The sequence below is a fragment of the Myiozetetes cayanensis genome, unplaced genomic scaffold (genome assembly GCF_022539395.1).
Source record: "Myiozetetes cayanensis isolate MyiCay16 unplaced genomic scaffold, myiCay2020 scf22, whole genome shotgun sequence".
NCBI classification, from domain to species: domain Eukaryota; kingdom Metazoa; phylum Chordata; class Aves; order Passeriformes; family Tyrannidae; genus Myiozetetes; species Myiozetetes cayanensis.
The window spans coordinates 10,314,309-10,327,267 of NW_026087434.1; the positions used below are offsets into that span (position 1 = coordinate 10,314,309).

Genomic DNA, 12,959 nt, shown 5'->3' on the forward strand with positions numbered 1-12,959 from the left:
TGGAAGCTGTTGACACTTGGAAATTGTAGCACAGTTGTTTATTATGCGTGCATGGAGCTTAATTAGTCTGTATTGGGTGCTTTCCACCAGTGGTATTTCTGAAGTGTTCCACAGGCCAAGGAGAGGCAACTGGTAAAATGTCATTGTATCTCTTTTTAAAGCAGCAGCTGATCCTGGTGACATTCAGCATCTCAAATGAAATACAGTTAAAAGATGGGGTGAAGGTTTTCTTCACAAAGCCGTGGGGGAACGTTGCCTTCAGTACAGGAATGAGTTCACAGTAGTTACTGGGTCAAAAATTCCTACAGTGATTATCCTCTTTCCTGTATCCTTGTTTTTCACATACTTGGCTGGAAGAAAGGTGACATTAGGTGCTGAAAATGGGTGGGGAAGGGTTGTTGGTGGGGAGGTGCTGCTGCTGTTTCCCTCCTGCTTCAACAGGGAGATGTTACCTCCCCTTAGTGCAATACACACTTGGTTATTGATGGAAACATTATTAAAACGACAATCAAAGGCATTTTGTAACCAGTTAGGGTTTCTGAGGGAAGGATTCCTTCAGTCACCAGCATATCTGTGTGAAACTGCTGGGTGGTTAGTGCTTTGTACCTGCAGGCACTAATGTTTGTGTCAGGCCTGTGTGCTTAAGAGAGAGAAAAGGGGATTTTAAGGATTTCCCCCCTGTAAATAACATAGGGAGTATATGATGCTTGTGTTTAGATGGCAAAAGGAAGAGGAAAATGTTTGTGTGTGTGTGTGTGTGCACAAGTGCATGGGAGTAAAAGCTCCTTTGACCTTAAAGAACTAAAGGTCAACACCTTTCCTCCAAAGGAATGGAGATCTGAATATACCTGTGACTGTTCCTTAAAGGCTGATGGATGGATTTATGTTGTGCAATTTCAAATTGTTGTGCTGAAATAGAGTTTGAGCACTCAGTGGTGATTCAGGCACAGGAGGGTGGGAATGTGGTGTTTGTCCTCTGACTTGTTGAACTTTAAAAGCCGTGCTGACTTAAACCTAAACCAAATCTGTGTCTGAAATATAAGAAAGAGGAATCAACTTGGGTCTTCTGAGGAAAGGGTTTTAGTGTTTTGAGCTGTCTCATTTGAGATATCCCTCCAGATCTTAATTGTAGACAAATGTTCAGCTTGACCCACACACAGCACATGAGGTGGGTTGTGCTGAACCTTCCCACACTCTGTGTGGTGGCCTCAGCTGTAAAGTGAAGGAAACTCATGAGCTTTTCTCTCCTGAGGGCTGTTAACAGTGGCTTTTGCATGTTCTCTTGGGAAAGTGTTTTGGAACTTCTTATGGTACTCAGTGCTTGGAAAAAGTAGTAACTTGACCCCAGTGCTGAAGAGCAGAGTGTAAGGAGCTCGTGCAGCAAATCTGTGACTGAAAGTATTTTCACATAACCATTTTCTGTCAAAAAGCTTGCTGTGAGACTGAGAAAGTATCCATCAGAAAAATGCTGACAGTGTTCTCAGCCTGGGTATTGCTGGGTGGTGTGCTGGAATCACGGGTGGATGTGGTGGTGGAGTGATGTGGGAGGTGATCCAAGCCCTGTCCTGTGTGTGACTGAACAAAAAGCCAAACCACTGCCCCTGCTGTGTTGAAGTTAAAAAGCCTGGCTATGTGCTGCTGTCAGACTTGCTGTCTTTCCAAACTTGTGGAGTTCAGGCACAATCAAACAGCTTGGGAAAGAGGCCACTGCAGTGAAAGTAAGCTTCTGTCCAGTTCTGTTAAGTGGTTTGTGTTTGCTTATTTGTTTGGGAAGGAGAAGAGGAAAAGTTAAATGCGTGAGCTTAAATGGCAGATCTTACAGTTGAAGGACCTCCTTGAATCATTGTTTCAGTTGACAGTGTAATCTTTGTCTAAACAAAGTTATACTACATGGGAAGTAGAACAACTTAAGCAGGATTGATGGAGGATGGAAACCACTGCTATGCTGAATGCTCAGTAGTCCAAATAAACCTTCTGCAGCCTCTGGCTTGCCAGCTTCTACTAATCTTAGGTTACTGCTAAGCAGAATAGAAATAGGAGTTGAAATATAAGCATAGGGGTGGCCTGTGCTCATTTCTCCTGGGAGCTGCAAATCAGGAATGTGTCTGTGTCGGAAGCTCAGGATCCCTGAGGGAGCAGGTCCTGGCAGCTCTGGCTGAGCAGTGTGAGGAGGTGCTGCCTTATGGGTTGTTACTGCCCTTGAGCTGAGCTGCAGGAAACCCTGGTGTGTGAGCCAGCCCTTGGCTGGGACGCTGGGGCAGTGCCCGAGCTGTGCTCGTCCCTGGGCTGGGGACATCGGCAGCGCTCCCACACTCCCGGCTCCGTCCCTCTCCTTGTGCTGGTGTTTGCACAGCTCAGCTGCCCTTGGATCCGTGCTGGGGATGGGGCAGTTCTCTGTGCTGATTTGTGTGCTCTGCTCATCTCAACTCCAGCAGTCACCCCCTTCAAAAGGCTGGATAAATAAACCCATCCCCGTTTGGATTTGTTAGGGCAGCAACGTGTTAGCCATTCACTGCTGCTCACAAGTGCAGCATTCTGTTGTAATTTTTAAGTTAGACCTGCTAAAGCTTCTCACTGATTGTTAATAGAGGTGGTCAAAGACAGAGAGTGAAAACTAAACCATATTTAAGCTTCTTCAAGCTTATTGAGCTTGAAGATGAAATAAAATTCACGTTCTGTCTGGCGTGTGATGGAGAAGCTGCCCCCAGTTTCACTGGGTGGGCAGGACATAGTCCAGTTTGCTTTGTCCTTCTGTGCTGACTCAGCCCTGGCTGGCAATGCCGAGAACGTCATAGCTTCTCCTTTAGGAATTCGGGGAATTTCAGGCTAATGTTGCAAATGCCTCACTCGTGATTTCTAAAATAGCCTCGATTCATGGCTTGGCTGGTTCCTCTGGTGTTGGGGCTGGGCTGGGACTGAGTGAACAACGAGTGTGGTCACCTCATCTGCTGCAGACATGCAAGAAATCCCTGTGTTCAGTGCTGTGGGTCACTGTACCAAGTCCCAGGGTGAACCATGACTGGGGTTTGAGTGACCTCTGCTATGCTTCACTGGTAATTATTAACTTAATGCCCTCAGCCAGGGAGCGTGGCTGGGATTTATCTCAAATCTCACATCTTCCAGAGTAAGGGATAGAACCACTCTTTGTCTTTAAAAAAAAAAAACCCTTTTGTTATTTTAATTTCACAGATAGATAGCAGGAACATATATAGCATGTTTATCCCTCCCACAGTGAGGAGGTGCTTTATTAGCCCTTCACTACAGGCTTGGAGATCTCTTGCAGTAATTAGACAAAGTAAAGAAAGAGGCAGGGGTGAGATACTGGTTTGTCAGACCAGTGGCAGCTCAGCCTCACAGTTCTCAGACAGGCAGTTTCTGGGCAGAGGAAATGTAGTAGACACTGGCTGTGTCTGTCCTGTATCATTCCATGTGGGAAATACCAGGTGAACAGACAGAGCTGGGAATTGGTGATTGATTTAAAGCAGCACTCTCGGATTTGGCTTTGAAGTGGATGGTGTTGGGCTGCAGGGAGAGGGTTGATGTAATTCCCCATGGAGTGATGTCTGAGCCAACTTTGGGGGCTCTCAGTGTTCTGTGGAAAAAGTGTCTGAGCACTGATGAAGCAAAGCTGATAAATATTATTATTCTGAACCTTAAAACCACTGGATACCCACTAGGAGCAGAGTACACCTGAATTTGGTCTTACTTCTGGTATAACACAAATGTCCTACACCTTTTAGGACAAAGTGAGAATTTCTGCAAGTTCATTGCTTGGCAGTTTCAGAGAATAAGACTTGGATATAAAATCCACCCAACATACAAATAAGCTGATGATGGTAAGGCAAGAAGAAAAAGATAAATACAGTTTGAAGGTGCACCAAGAGAGATGGATTCCCCTGAAATGTCCTTGATCATTTCTGACCTCCAGAGGCTCCTTCCAGCTTTTTGGAAGGATAGTGCAATGATCCTGCTCACCTTTCTTGAAGATACCTGGGATGTTTCCATGCTTTGAGTCACCTGAAACCTCCTGAGGAGAGTAGTAACCTGACAGTGATACTGTCCAGCTGCTTCGGGTGTATTGCATCAGATGCTTTGGGCATGTGTAGGTTCAGTGTCCTTAAGCAGGTGAAATTCAGGTGTTAAAACTTGAAATGTCGACTTTAGCAGATTCCCTGCATTCTGCAAAGGTCCCTGGGGTGTTTGATGGGTGACTGTTGGCACAACAGCTCCTGCAAACTGCCCTGTCTTTGGGAAGGTAAACTCCACTGAGGAGTGACTGAGCTGTCCAGGGAGGTCATTGCACAAGTGCAGGTGGAGGTGAAGTGTTGGATAAACAGGAATCTCTTGGTGACCATAAGTGTGTCAGGGAATATTTGGTGTCCCAGCAAACAAACTTGTGCCTGTCACTCTTCCTGTTGGCCCTTGTTAGAGATGTTTGTCACAAGTCACTTTGCAGTGCTAAGTGTTTGATGATAGTTTATGGGGTAACCAGGCAACATTTTAGAGACAAACAACAAAATAAAAGGCGTGCTTCGTCTCTGTAACCGGATCTCTTCCCGTGCTTATCAGTCCAGTAGGAAAAGAGGAAAGAGGGAAAAAAAAAAGTGACTGGGAGCTTGGAATTGAAGACTGGCAGGTTGTCAGGCCACCTGTGTGCTTTCCATGTCACGGAGCATTTCTGCCCCAGCCCTGTGAGTGCTCTGGCAGCAGCAGAACCTGTGCTGGTGGGAAGGTCTCTTTCCCCAGGGCACTGACCCGTTTTCGCAAAACTTGTCAGGAATTCAATTTTCAAATGTCCTTGAACAGGCGGATATCTGAGCCTGTTCACCTACAGCAGAGGGCACATACACACCAGCCCTTTGGAGCCTGCATCCACAACAAACAAGGCTGCCCACCAGGGAACAGAGCTGTTCCTGGGCTGTGCTCTGGGGCACCTGGGCATGAAATATTATCTACATATAAACAAGAACCCTCCGTTCCCCCTGCATGGGAGCCTCTTCTTAGAAACCCAACAATTTCTCCTATTTAAGAAATATCAAAAAACTTACCTCCTCCATCCCTAAAAAAGCAGGAACTGTTATGGTTGTCTGCTCCAGAAATGGGGCTGGCACTTGACCACTACTGTGGAGAGGGAAAAGGAATGGGTGTGCCAAAATGAATGATCCACAAGAACAATGTTCTTGGGCTTGGGGAAGGACAACCCTTGATGTACCTGCAAATAGAACCCTTTTCCTACTGGCAGGATGTGTGGTAACCCATAGCTTTTCTTCTGGGAAAGCAGGTTAAAACTCTATACATCCATTTTCACTGCTTTGCTAGGTTTAACCTTTTTATCACTTACTTATTGTGTGTTCTTAACTTAAATAATGGGGTTGTGAGACAGTCAGTGTTTGCATGGAAGTTACTGTTTAAGAACTGTAATCAGAGATGGGTTCAAGCTGAAAGCAGGGTCTGTGAAATTCTTTTCATAGATTTACAAATTATTATTAAGTCAAAAAATGCCTTTCTGGTTGGGCAGTCCACTCTGTGGGATAGCTCCAGATAGCCTTTTCTGCTCATTCTGAGTCAAATTGTGAGAGATAAAGGCAGATCTGGGCATTTGCAATAGTTAAAATACAGTAAATTGCAGTACAGTAAAGGGTAGTTGGAGCAAAGCCGGTTGTAGGGGCTGTGTCAGTGTGCTTGTAAGGTCTGTTCTGTGATAAAGTTTCTGTGCTTGCAGTGTTGCTGCCTTTGAGTTTTGGTGGGAAACTTGAAAAGATTCTTGCTTTTCTGTTTAATTGTCTTATATCAATTTATAAGTTACTAGAGTGTGACCAGAGCAGAACAAAATCGTGCTTGTAAAGTTGCCTTTAAAATACAGTAGTTTGTTTTGTAGACAGAGTATAACTTTGAGCTACAGCTCTTCACAGCATCCTACCTAAGCCAATTGCCCAACAAATGTTTGATGTGCATCTGGAGCCTTCCTTGGAGTTACCAGGGGTTTGGCAGGTAAAGTCTTTTGGGGGGTGGGAAATCTAGCTTGGTGAGAGGAGGGATGTGGAGTCAAATGTTTTGTGTTCTGACAGCCAGAACTTCGTGCATCTTGTTCCATCGTCAGGATCTGCCTGTTCTTAAGGAGTTTCAAACCAGAAAACATGGCAACCTTTCTGCAGCCAAGCAACAGGTTTGTCTGAGGAGCTGCCCACTGCTGCCCCCACAGCATGTTCCTGTGGGGAGGCGGGAGCAGAGGAGGGAAAATGGCTTTCTTATTATTCTTGTCTTGTTTTCTGGTGTTCTCCTCGGCCTCCTCAGGGTGTTTGTTCCCTGCATGTGTGGTGTGATGGGTTTAACGTGGCTGCTGCTGCTCCGTCAGTGGCTTTGGCTCCACAGCAGCTGATCCTCCCCTGGGGTGAGATCCTGCCTTTGGGTGGGGGTGAAAGGAGCAGGGGAGCAGGAGTGAAAGAAAGGCTTCAGTGCCTGAGACATCCAGCTGGAGCTGTGTATGAATATATTGTGTGACACAGGGTACGCTGATCTAATGAACAGCCACTTTTGTCTGATCACATATTTTGCCAGGGTTAGTTTTCTGCTGGGATCACTCACTCCTTGGGTCATCATAGGTGAGTGCCAGTGCTGGCTCATGGGAGGCCTGGGAATGTACACCAGGCATGGAGGAGGTGGCACCTTCGCTGGGCAGGGTCTGCAGCTCCCCTGGGCCAGGGAAGGTGCCTTTCACAGTGGCTTTGGGGTGCCCAGAGTGTTGGTAGCTGGTACAAGAGGTGGCTTTCATATTCTGTGTGCTAATTCCTGTGTTACAGACTGCACCAGGGAGCTGATCTGATTGAGCACTAGATTTTGGTAGTTCCTCAGCTACAGTGCAGCTGCTGATTCCAAAGGAGGAATGCCCAGTGTCAGGTTGTATTGCCTTCATGCTTCCAGATTCTTCCATTCCATAGGACCTTTCAAAGCTTATTTCAGCAGCATGAAATCAAGTTTTGTTTTTGTTCACAGCCTCTCCATAACTTTATTTTCAAGTTATTGTAGTAAACCTTGTCTGTGCAACTCGAATGTTTTGGTCTTCGGTGTAGTTTGAAGACCTTGGGCTATATTTAAATCCAAGCTGCAGAAGTGAAGTGGTAGATTCCAATGGGGTTTTCCTGTTGATTTAAAACCAAAGGGGTGTTTTATGATGTAGCTTGAATTAAGAGCTTGGTCCTGTTAGTTCATCCCCACTTAAACATCCTTGCTAACATTCATCTGGTTGGGTTGAATTTGGTTGCTGAGCTGAGTTTAACCCACGATCTGCCAAGCACTGGAGTCTGCTCAGGGGAGTTAGACCTTTCTTCCTTACCCCAGATGACAAATCTGTCAAGAGCCACACATGGGCTTGGTTCTTTCAAAGGCAGGCTGGTGGAAATGGAGGTCCTGCTCAAGGAGCCTTGAGGAAGGGAAGCAGCTGCTTGGAAATCAAAGCTACAGACACCTGGAGTTATTTGGGGGAGGAGGAAATCAAAAGAAACCAACCATAAATAACCCTTCCATTTAGTCATTTTGGGGGTGTTCTTCAGAATGAGACAAAAGGCATCTGGCATTTGACAGCACACAGAGCATCACCCTGAGCTTCACGCTGTAGTTTGTGTTATTGTTCAGGGCTGGATGCTGGAACTGCCCATCAGAAGGCAAAACTTGAACCTTGCTGTTGTCTCACTTCCACTTTGGTAGTCTGTGATGTTCAGAGTCCAGATGGACCCAGAAAAAAGGATTTGGGGGTAACATACTTGAGTTCAGATACTTTTCTTTATAAGGTCTGTGTCAATTCAGACTCCTGGACAGAGAAAATAAAAAAGCTCAGCTGCACTTGCTGGAGTTTCTGGCAGTGAGAAATACATGTAAATGTCTGGACTTGTAGACTTTCTGTTGGACTAATTGGGTAAGAACATTCATTTATCCAGTGTGCAGTGCGTGCTGTGGCACAGTAGCATTGCTAGTGGTAAATGGACAGGTAAAATATGATACAAAGCACTGACAAACACACATTGTCTTCAACTAAACTGCTTTAAACTTCAAGGCAAATGTTGCCCATGTTCTCAAGTATTTCAGAAGTGCTAAACTAAAGAGCTCTGGTTTGGAGGAGACTGTTTTTGGATGAAGTGGCTGAGGTACAGTGACAAAATTAGAGTGACATTATCCCTGGGGTGTAAAAAGGCAAAAATCAAGTTGTAACTTTAAAAAAATGCCCCAATAAATACATAAGCTGGGAAATACTAACTTTAAACTCTACTCATGGTACCAACTTGGCATCTATTCAGCAGTTCCTTCTGGAAGAACAAATGGTTTGTACTGTCCTGCATCACCTTGACTTTTGCTGGTGCAGGGAGTGGTTGGGAAGTGCCTGAGTCACTGTGGTGCCCTGGGAGCAGGGCAGGGGCAGAGCTGTGCCTCTGTCTGTGCTGACAACTGGGCATGGAGGACATCCAGCTGGGCTTGCTCTGCTGCTGGTACCAAAAAGTTATTTTTGATGGGCCTTGTAAGTCCAGGTGCCAGGTATCAAAAGGAGAACATAAACTTTATAGAGCGCCTCCTTAAGGTTTCTCTCATTATACTCCCACTGCTTTTGCCTACTCTCAGCTTTCATTTCTTGCAGTCCCAGGTTTTCCCCTTACTCTTTTTGGTGTGTCTGTACAGGAGCAGCTGAGGGAGCTGGGGGGGCTCAGCCTGGAGAAAAGGAGGCTCAGGGGGGACCTTCTGGCTCTGCAATCCCTGACAGGAGGGGGGAGCCGGGGGGGGGTCGGGCTCTGCTCCCAGGGAACAGGGACAGGAGGAGAGGGAACGGCCTCAGCTGTGCCAGGGGAGAGTCAGATTGGACATCAGGAGGAATTTCCTCATGGAAAGGGTGGTCAGTCCTTGGCAGGGGCTGCCCAGGGAGGTTTGGAGTCCCCAGCCCTGGAGGTGCCCAAGGCAGGCCTGGCCGTGGCACTCAGTGCTCTGGGCTGGGGGACAGGGTGGGGATGGGGCACAGGGGGGATCCATGGGCTGGGAGGGCTTTTCCAGCCTTTATGACTCAGTGATTCTCTATGTTTTTTTAGATGCTGCCTCTCTGAAGTTGAAATTCAGCTTCAAGACTAATAGTTACACCATGAACTCAGCTTATCCCATGGGGAGGGTGATGGTTTCATACAGTGTGGAAAACTGGCAGGGACTCTGTGTAGTCCTGAGCTTTACACATGAGCAAAACAAAGCTTGGTTTTATTTATTATAATGTAATTCATTACAAATTACCAATCAGAACAGAAAATGTGTTTGAAGTTCTGAGCTTGCAGGAGACAATTGTGTTTTCTTGGAGCTGGTGAGAAACAGCTGAAGTGTAAAAACAAGATCTTTGTGATGCAGATTTATGAAAAAGATGTTGAACTCATGGCAAACCTGGCTCAAACAGGGCAGAAAACACCTTCAACCAAAATGCTTTCCTCACTGCAGGTGGATTTGAATGCTTTGATATATAATTTTTAATCTAGAGTGTGTGCTGCTGAAATATATTCTGGGAAGGTCTTGTAATCCTGAAATGCCCCTTGCAGGGTATCAGTGCCCTCCAGGCAGTTCTCTCAGATGGGGAGCACAGCAGTGTCACAGAAGTGCTGAGCCACTGCTGCAGCTCTGGGCTCTGTGCAGCCTTTCCCTGCATGTCCTTTGGACAAGGCTCTCATGAATAAGCTAAATTGTGGAGGCACTTCAGGCCTGCATGTTAATGTAAAAAAAAAAGAAAACAAAAAGCTGTGGAGTAAAGCACTTGTTTGCTGGGGATGTCATTGTTCTTTCCAAGGGTCTGGTTGTCAGTGTTGTGTACTTGAGGCTGTTTTTCTTCTCAGTGAAGGTTTTAAATTCTTTGTGCGTACAGAATAAAAAATGTTAGGTCAGCTTTGTCTCAAAATATGGTTAAAAAGATTGCAGTGGATTATTATTTATTTTAACCAAAATTTTGAATTTTTCTATCTGAAATGGCAGTACTTTAAGCCAGCTTTATCTGAAAATGTAGTTAGGAAGATTACAGTGGGTTATTATTAAATTTAACCAATTTTAAACTTTTATTATCTCAAATGGCAGGACTTGTAGGAACAGCTGATTTTTTTTGGGGGGGTGTGTGAGAACTGGACATTATTAAAATTGCTTTAGAGCATCCTTAGATGAAAAGGTGAATTTTAAAAACACTCATTTAAAGGAAAAACTATATTATAAATTACAGGGCAATATAAACCAAAACCTATAACCATGTTTGTTCTTGTTTTGCAGATCGTGAGGACCAATCAATTCTCTGCACGTAAGTGGCCGCTTTTCATTTGGGCATTTTTGGGAATCTGTGCTGAAGGGGCTCTTTGATACATCTGTGATAGTCAAAGCTTGGTCTCTAACCTTGGCAGGCTGTGGGTAATGATTAAAAATGTCACATAAAGTGATATTTAATATGGGGGTATGGTCTTTTAATACTGTACTTGCCATTATTGCAAGTTTTCCAGGCATGTGCTATTTAAGAAATGCAGTTCAAAAATGTCAGTAAGAGAGATCTGAATCTGAACCACACTGCTTGAAGTTCACACCTCCGAAATGCTGTGCTGTGACTGCTCAGGGGGATGAAGCCTGAGGGAGACAGGACCCAAAAGTGGCTCTGGAGACCAACAGCTTACTTTGGATCTGCTGCAGACAGGGGATCTCTGAAGAAAGTTGACACTAAGGTTCCCTTTTACCTGAACTTGCCCCACCCAGGAGCAAGCTTCTCACCTCAGCTCAAATTTCCCTGGGATCTGGAACTGCAGTGGTTGGGAAGTCAGAATACAAATGCACTTCCGGGTTTATGACACTCCTGAGCTCATCTCTAGGAAATAGGAAAGAGGGTGGGAGGGAGAGATCAAGCAAATCATCATCAGCACCCGTGGATCCAGCGATGTCCTGTTGGTCCTTCTTCACCCTGGGCTTGGAGATGGTGGTCCCACACTTGCTCTTCTGGAGTCACCACCTTTATCCAGTCCAAGCTCTGGGTATCCATGGGATGGTCACAGATGTCCCCATAGCTTGGGGTACCTTGTCTGGCAGCAGTTCTTCCTTTCCTCCAGTTTACCACAGTGGGAGTTTTTCTCTGGATGGATTAACCAGGATGTGCTGACCAAAGCTACCCTCAGCTAGGCCTGGAATCAGTGTCTCTCTGTTGTAAATGTCTCTCTTCTGTGCTTATCTCAAGTTCCCACTATGGTGGCTGATCTGGCAGGTTCCTTCTGTGGCATTGACAGTGTTTTGAGACAGGCAACTGTGTTCTTCAAGTCCTTCCAGCAGGTACAGTGCCCTGTGTGCCCTCTGCCTGGGGTGTGTGACTCCCTGGCCCTGCTGTGTGCCAGGACATGCTTTGGAAGCTGCTTCCTGAAGGAGCTCAGTGGTGGATCAAGTGCTGGAAGGAGTCCTGGGTTCAGTTTCCTTCTTTACATGAAGGGATTCAAATCTGTTATCTTCTTCATCCTGCAGAAGTGCCTTGACTGTCTGAGTCTGTGCAAGACTGAAGGTGGATCCTTTCAAGCCAGGCTTTTCTGCACTGTGGATACCATAAACACAAGATTCTCAGGGCCCAAGGACACAGGAGCAAACCCAGTTCTGTAGTTAAAAGTTGATCCAGTTAACACAGGCTTGTCTAGGTCTGTGGTTCCTGCCCTTAGTGGGACTCCTCTTTTCCTGTGATGACTATTCCATGTGCAATGCACCAGGTAGCCCTCAAAGCAGGGATGGGATCCCAGAGTGAGAAGAAATGCTTTGTTCTCGTGTGTTTGTGGATGCTTTGACAGTCTGTGCTTGCCCCAGGTGAATTTTTTTGAAGTAGCTTCATGTTTTGTGTCTGTGCATGAACCTTTCCCTCCTTTGCATGGTCAGCCGAGCACACAAAGGTTGGAATGACAGTGCTGCAGAATTTGGTGAATGTCTGATCTGTTGAAAGATTGGAAAGCCTCTAGGCTCTCTGGCCTTCATTTTTGTTATTACCTCACCTCTCAGGTTACCATAAACTTCTGATGCTTCTGTGCTGAACAGATACTTGACCCCTGTTTTGCATCTGGTTCAGCACAGTCCAACATGGAATTTGTGGATCTTCTGCTGGGTTCCACGTCTTGGCTGGGCTTGCTTTGCAGAGGAGCTTGAGTCCAGATGGTGGGAGGTGGGGGTGGACACAGATCCTACAGCCAGACCTCAGGAGGACGTGATCACTTCCAGTGTAGAAGTCTGGAGCTGCTGGGGACTGCTCTGAGTGCATCCCAATATTGAGACCTTCAGAGATGGCCTGGAGGACATCTCTTCTGCTGGAAGAAGTGTGAAATGCTTGGTGACAAATCTACTCCATGTAAAATTCCCGAAGCTGGTGCTAAGAGGTTTCCTCACTGGCTGGGAAGCATATCACAGAGCTGGGTACTGAAAGTATTAGTCCCATGACACGAGATGAGTTTCAGCACCTTTAATTCAGTGCCTTGGTTGTATCAGTGTTAAAGGCTCCACAGAACAGAAGTGTGGCAGTCTTAATAAATCTGAGTTTCTGAGCATAGATTCCAGGCTCTGTTGGCTGTCCTGCAGCTTCACCTGGTGTTTCTTGCTGAAGTACTTACACAGCAGCGTGAATTGAAAAGACCAGTGTCACTGAACGCAGTTCTCAAGAAAATATGGATTTCCTCCATAATGGGGAAATATCTGTGGCCTCAGAATTTCTAAGGGCGAGGCATTGTATGTCCAAACTGGATGTACAGGATTAAGAACATCCACTGTGGGTCGTACTTGTCAGAACGTGAAGACACGTGAGGTGATAGATGATGGGATCCAAGGTATTTCTGCCATCCTGGAGTTGGACACCAGAGTTGCACCATAGCCCAGGAGACCTTGCTCACACTGTCTGATGAGCAGCACTGTTTACATGCTGAGGACAAAAAAAGATAGAAGAGGCAGCCAGGTTACTAAAC

The 12,959-nt window shown here is 45.9% G+C and overlaps 1 protein-coding gene across 4 annotated transcripts in view; it reads left to right on the top strand.

Moving 5' to 3' along the window:
- The window catches only part of MYH10 (myosin heavy chain 10), a 98,465-nt gene that overhangs the window by 23,547 nt on the left and 61,959 nt on the right, over positions 1–12,959 (top strand). For all 4 annotated transcript variants that reach the window (XM_050319516.1, XM_050319518.1, XM_050319517.1 and 1 more), the window contains exon 4: positions 10,270–10,297. In XM_050319516.1, coding sequence (XP_050175473.1) covers positions 10,270–10,297 — 28 coding nt within the window. The remainder of the gene's footprint in view (positions 1–10,269; positions 10,298–12,959) is intronic.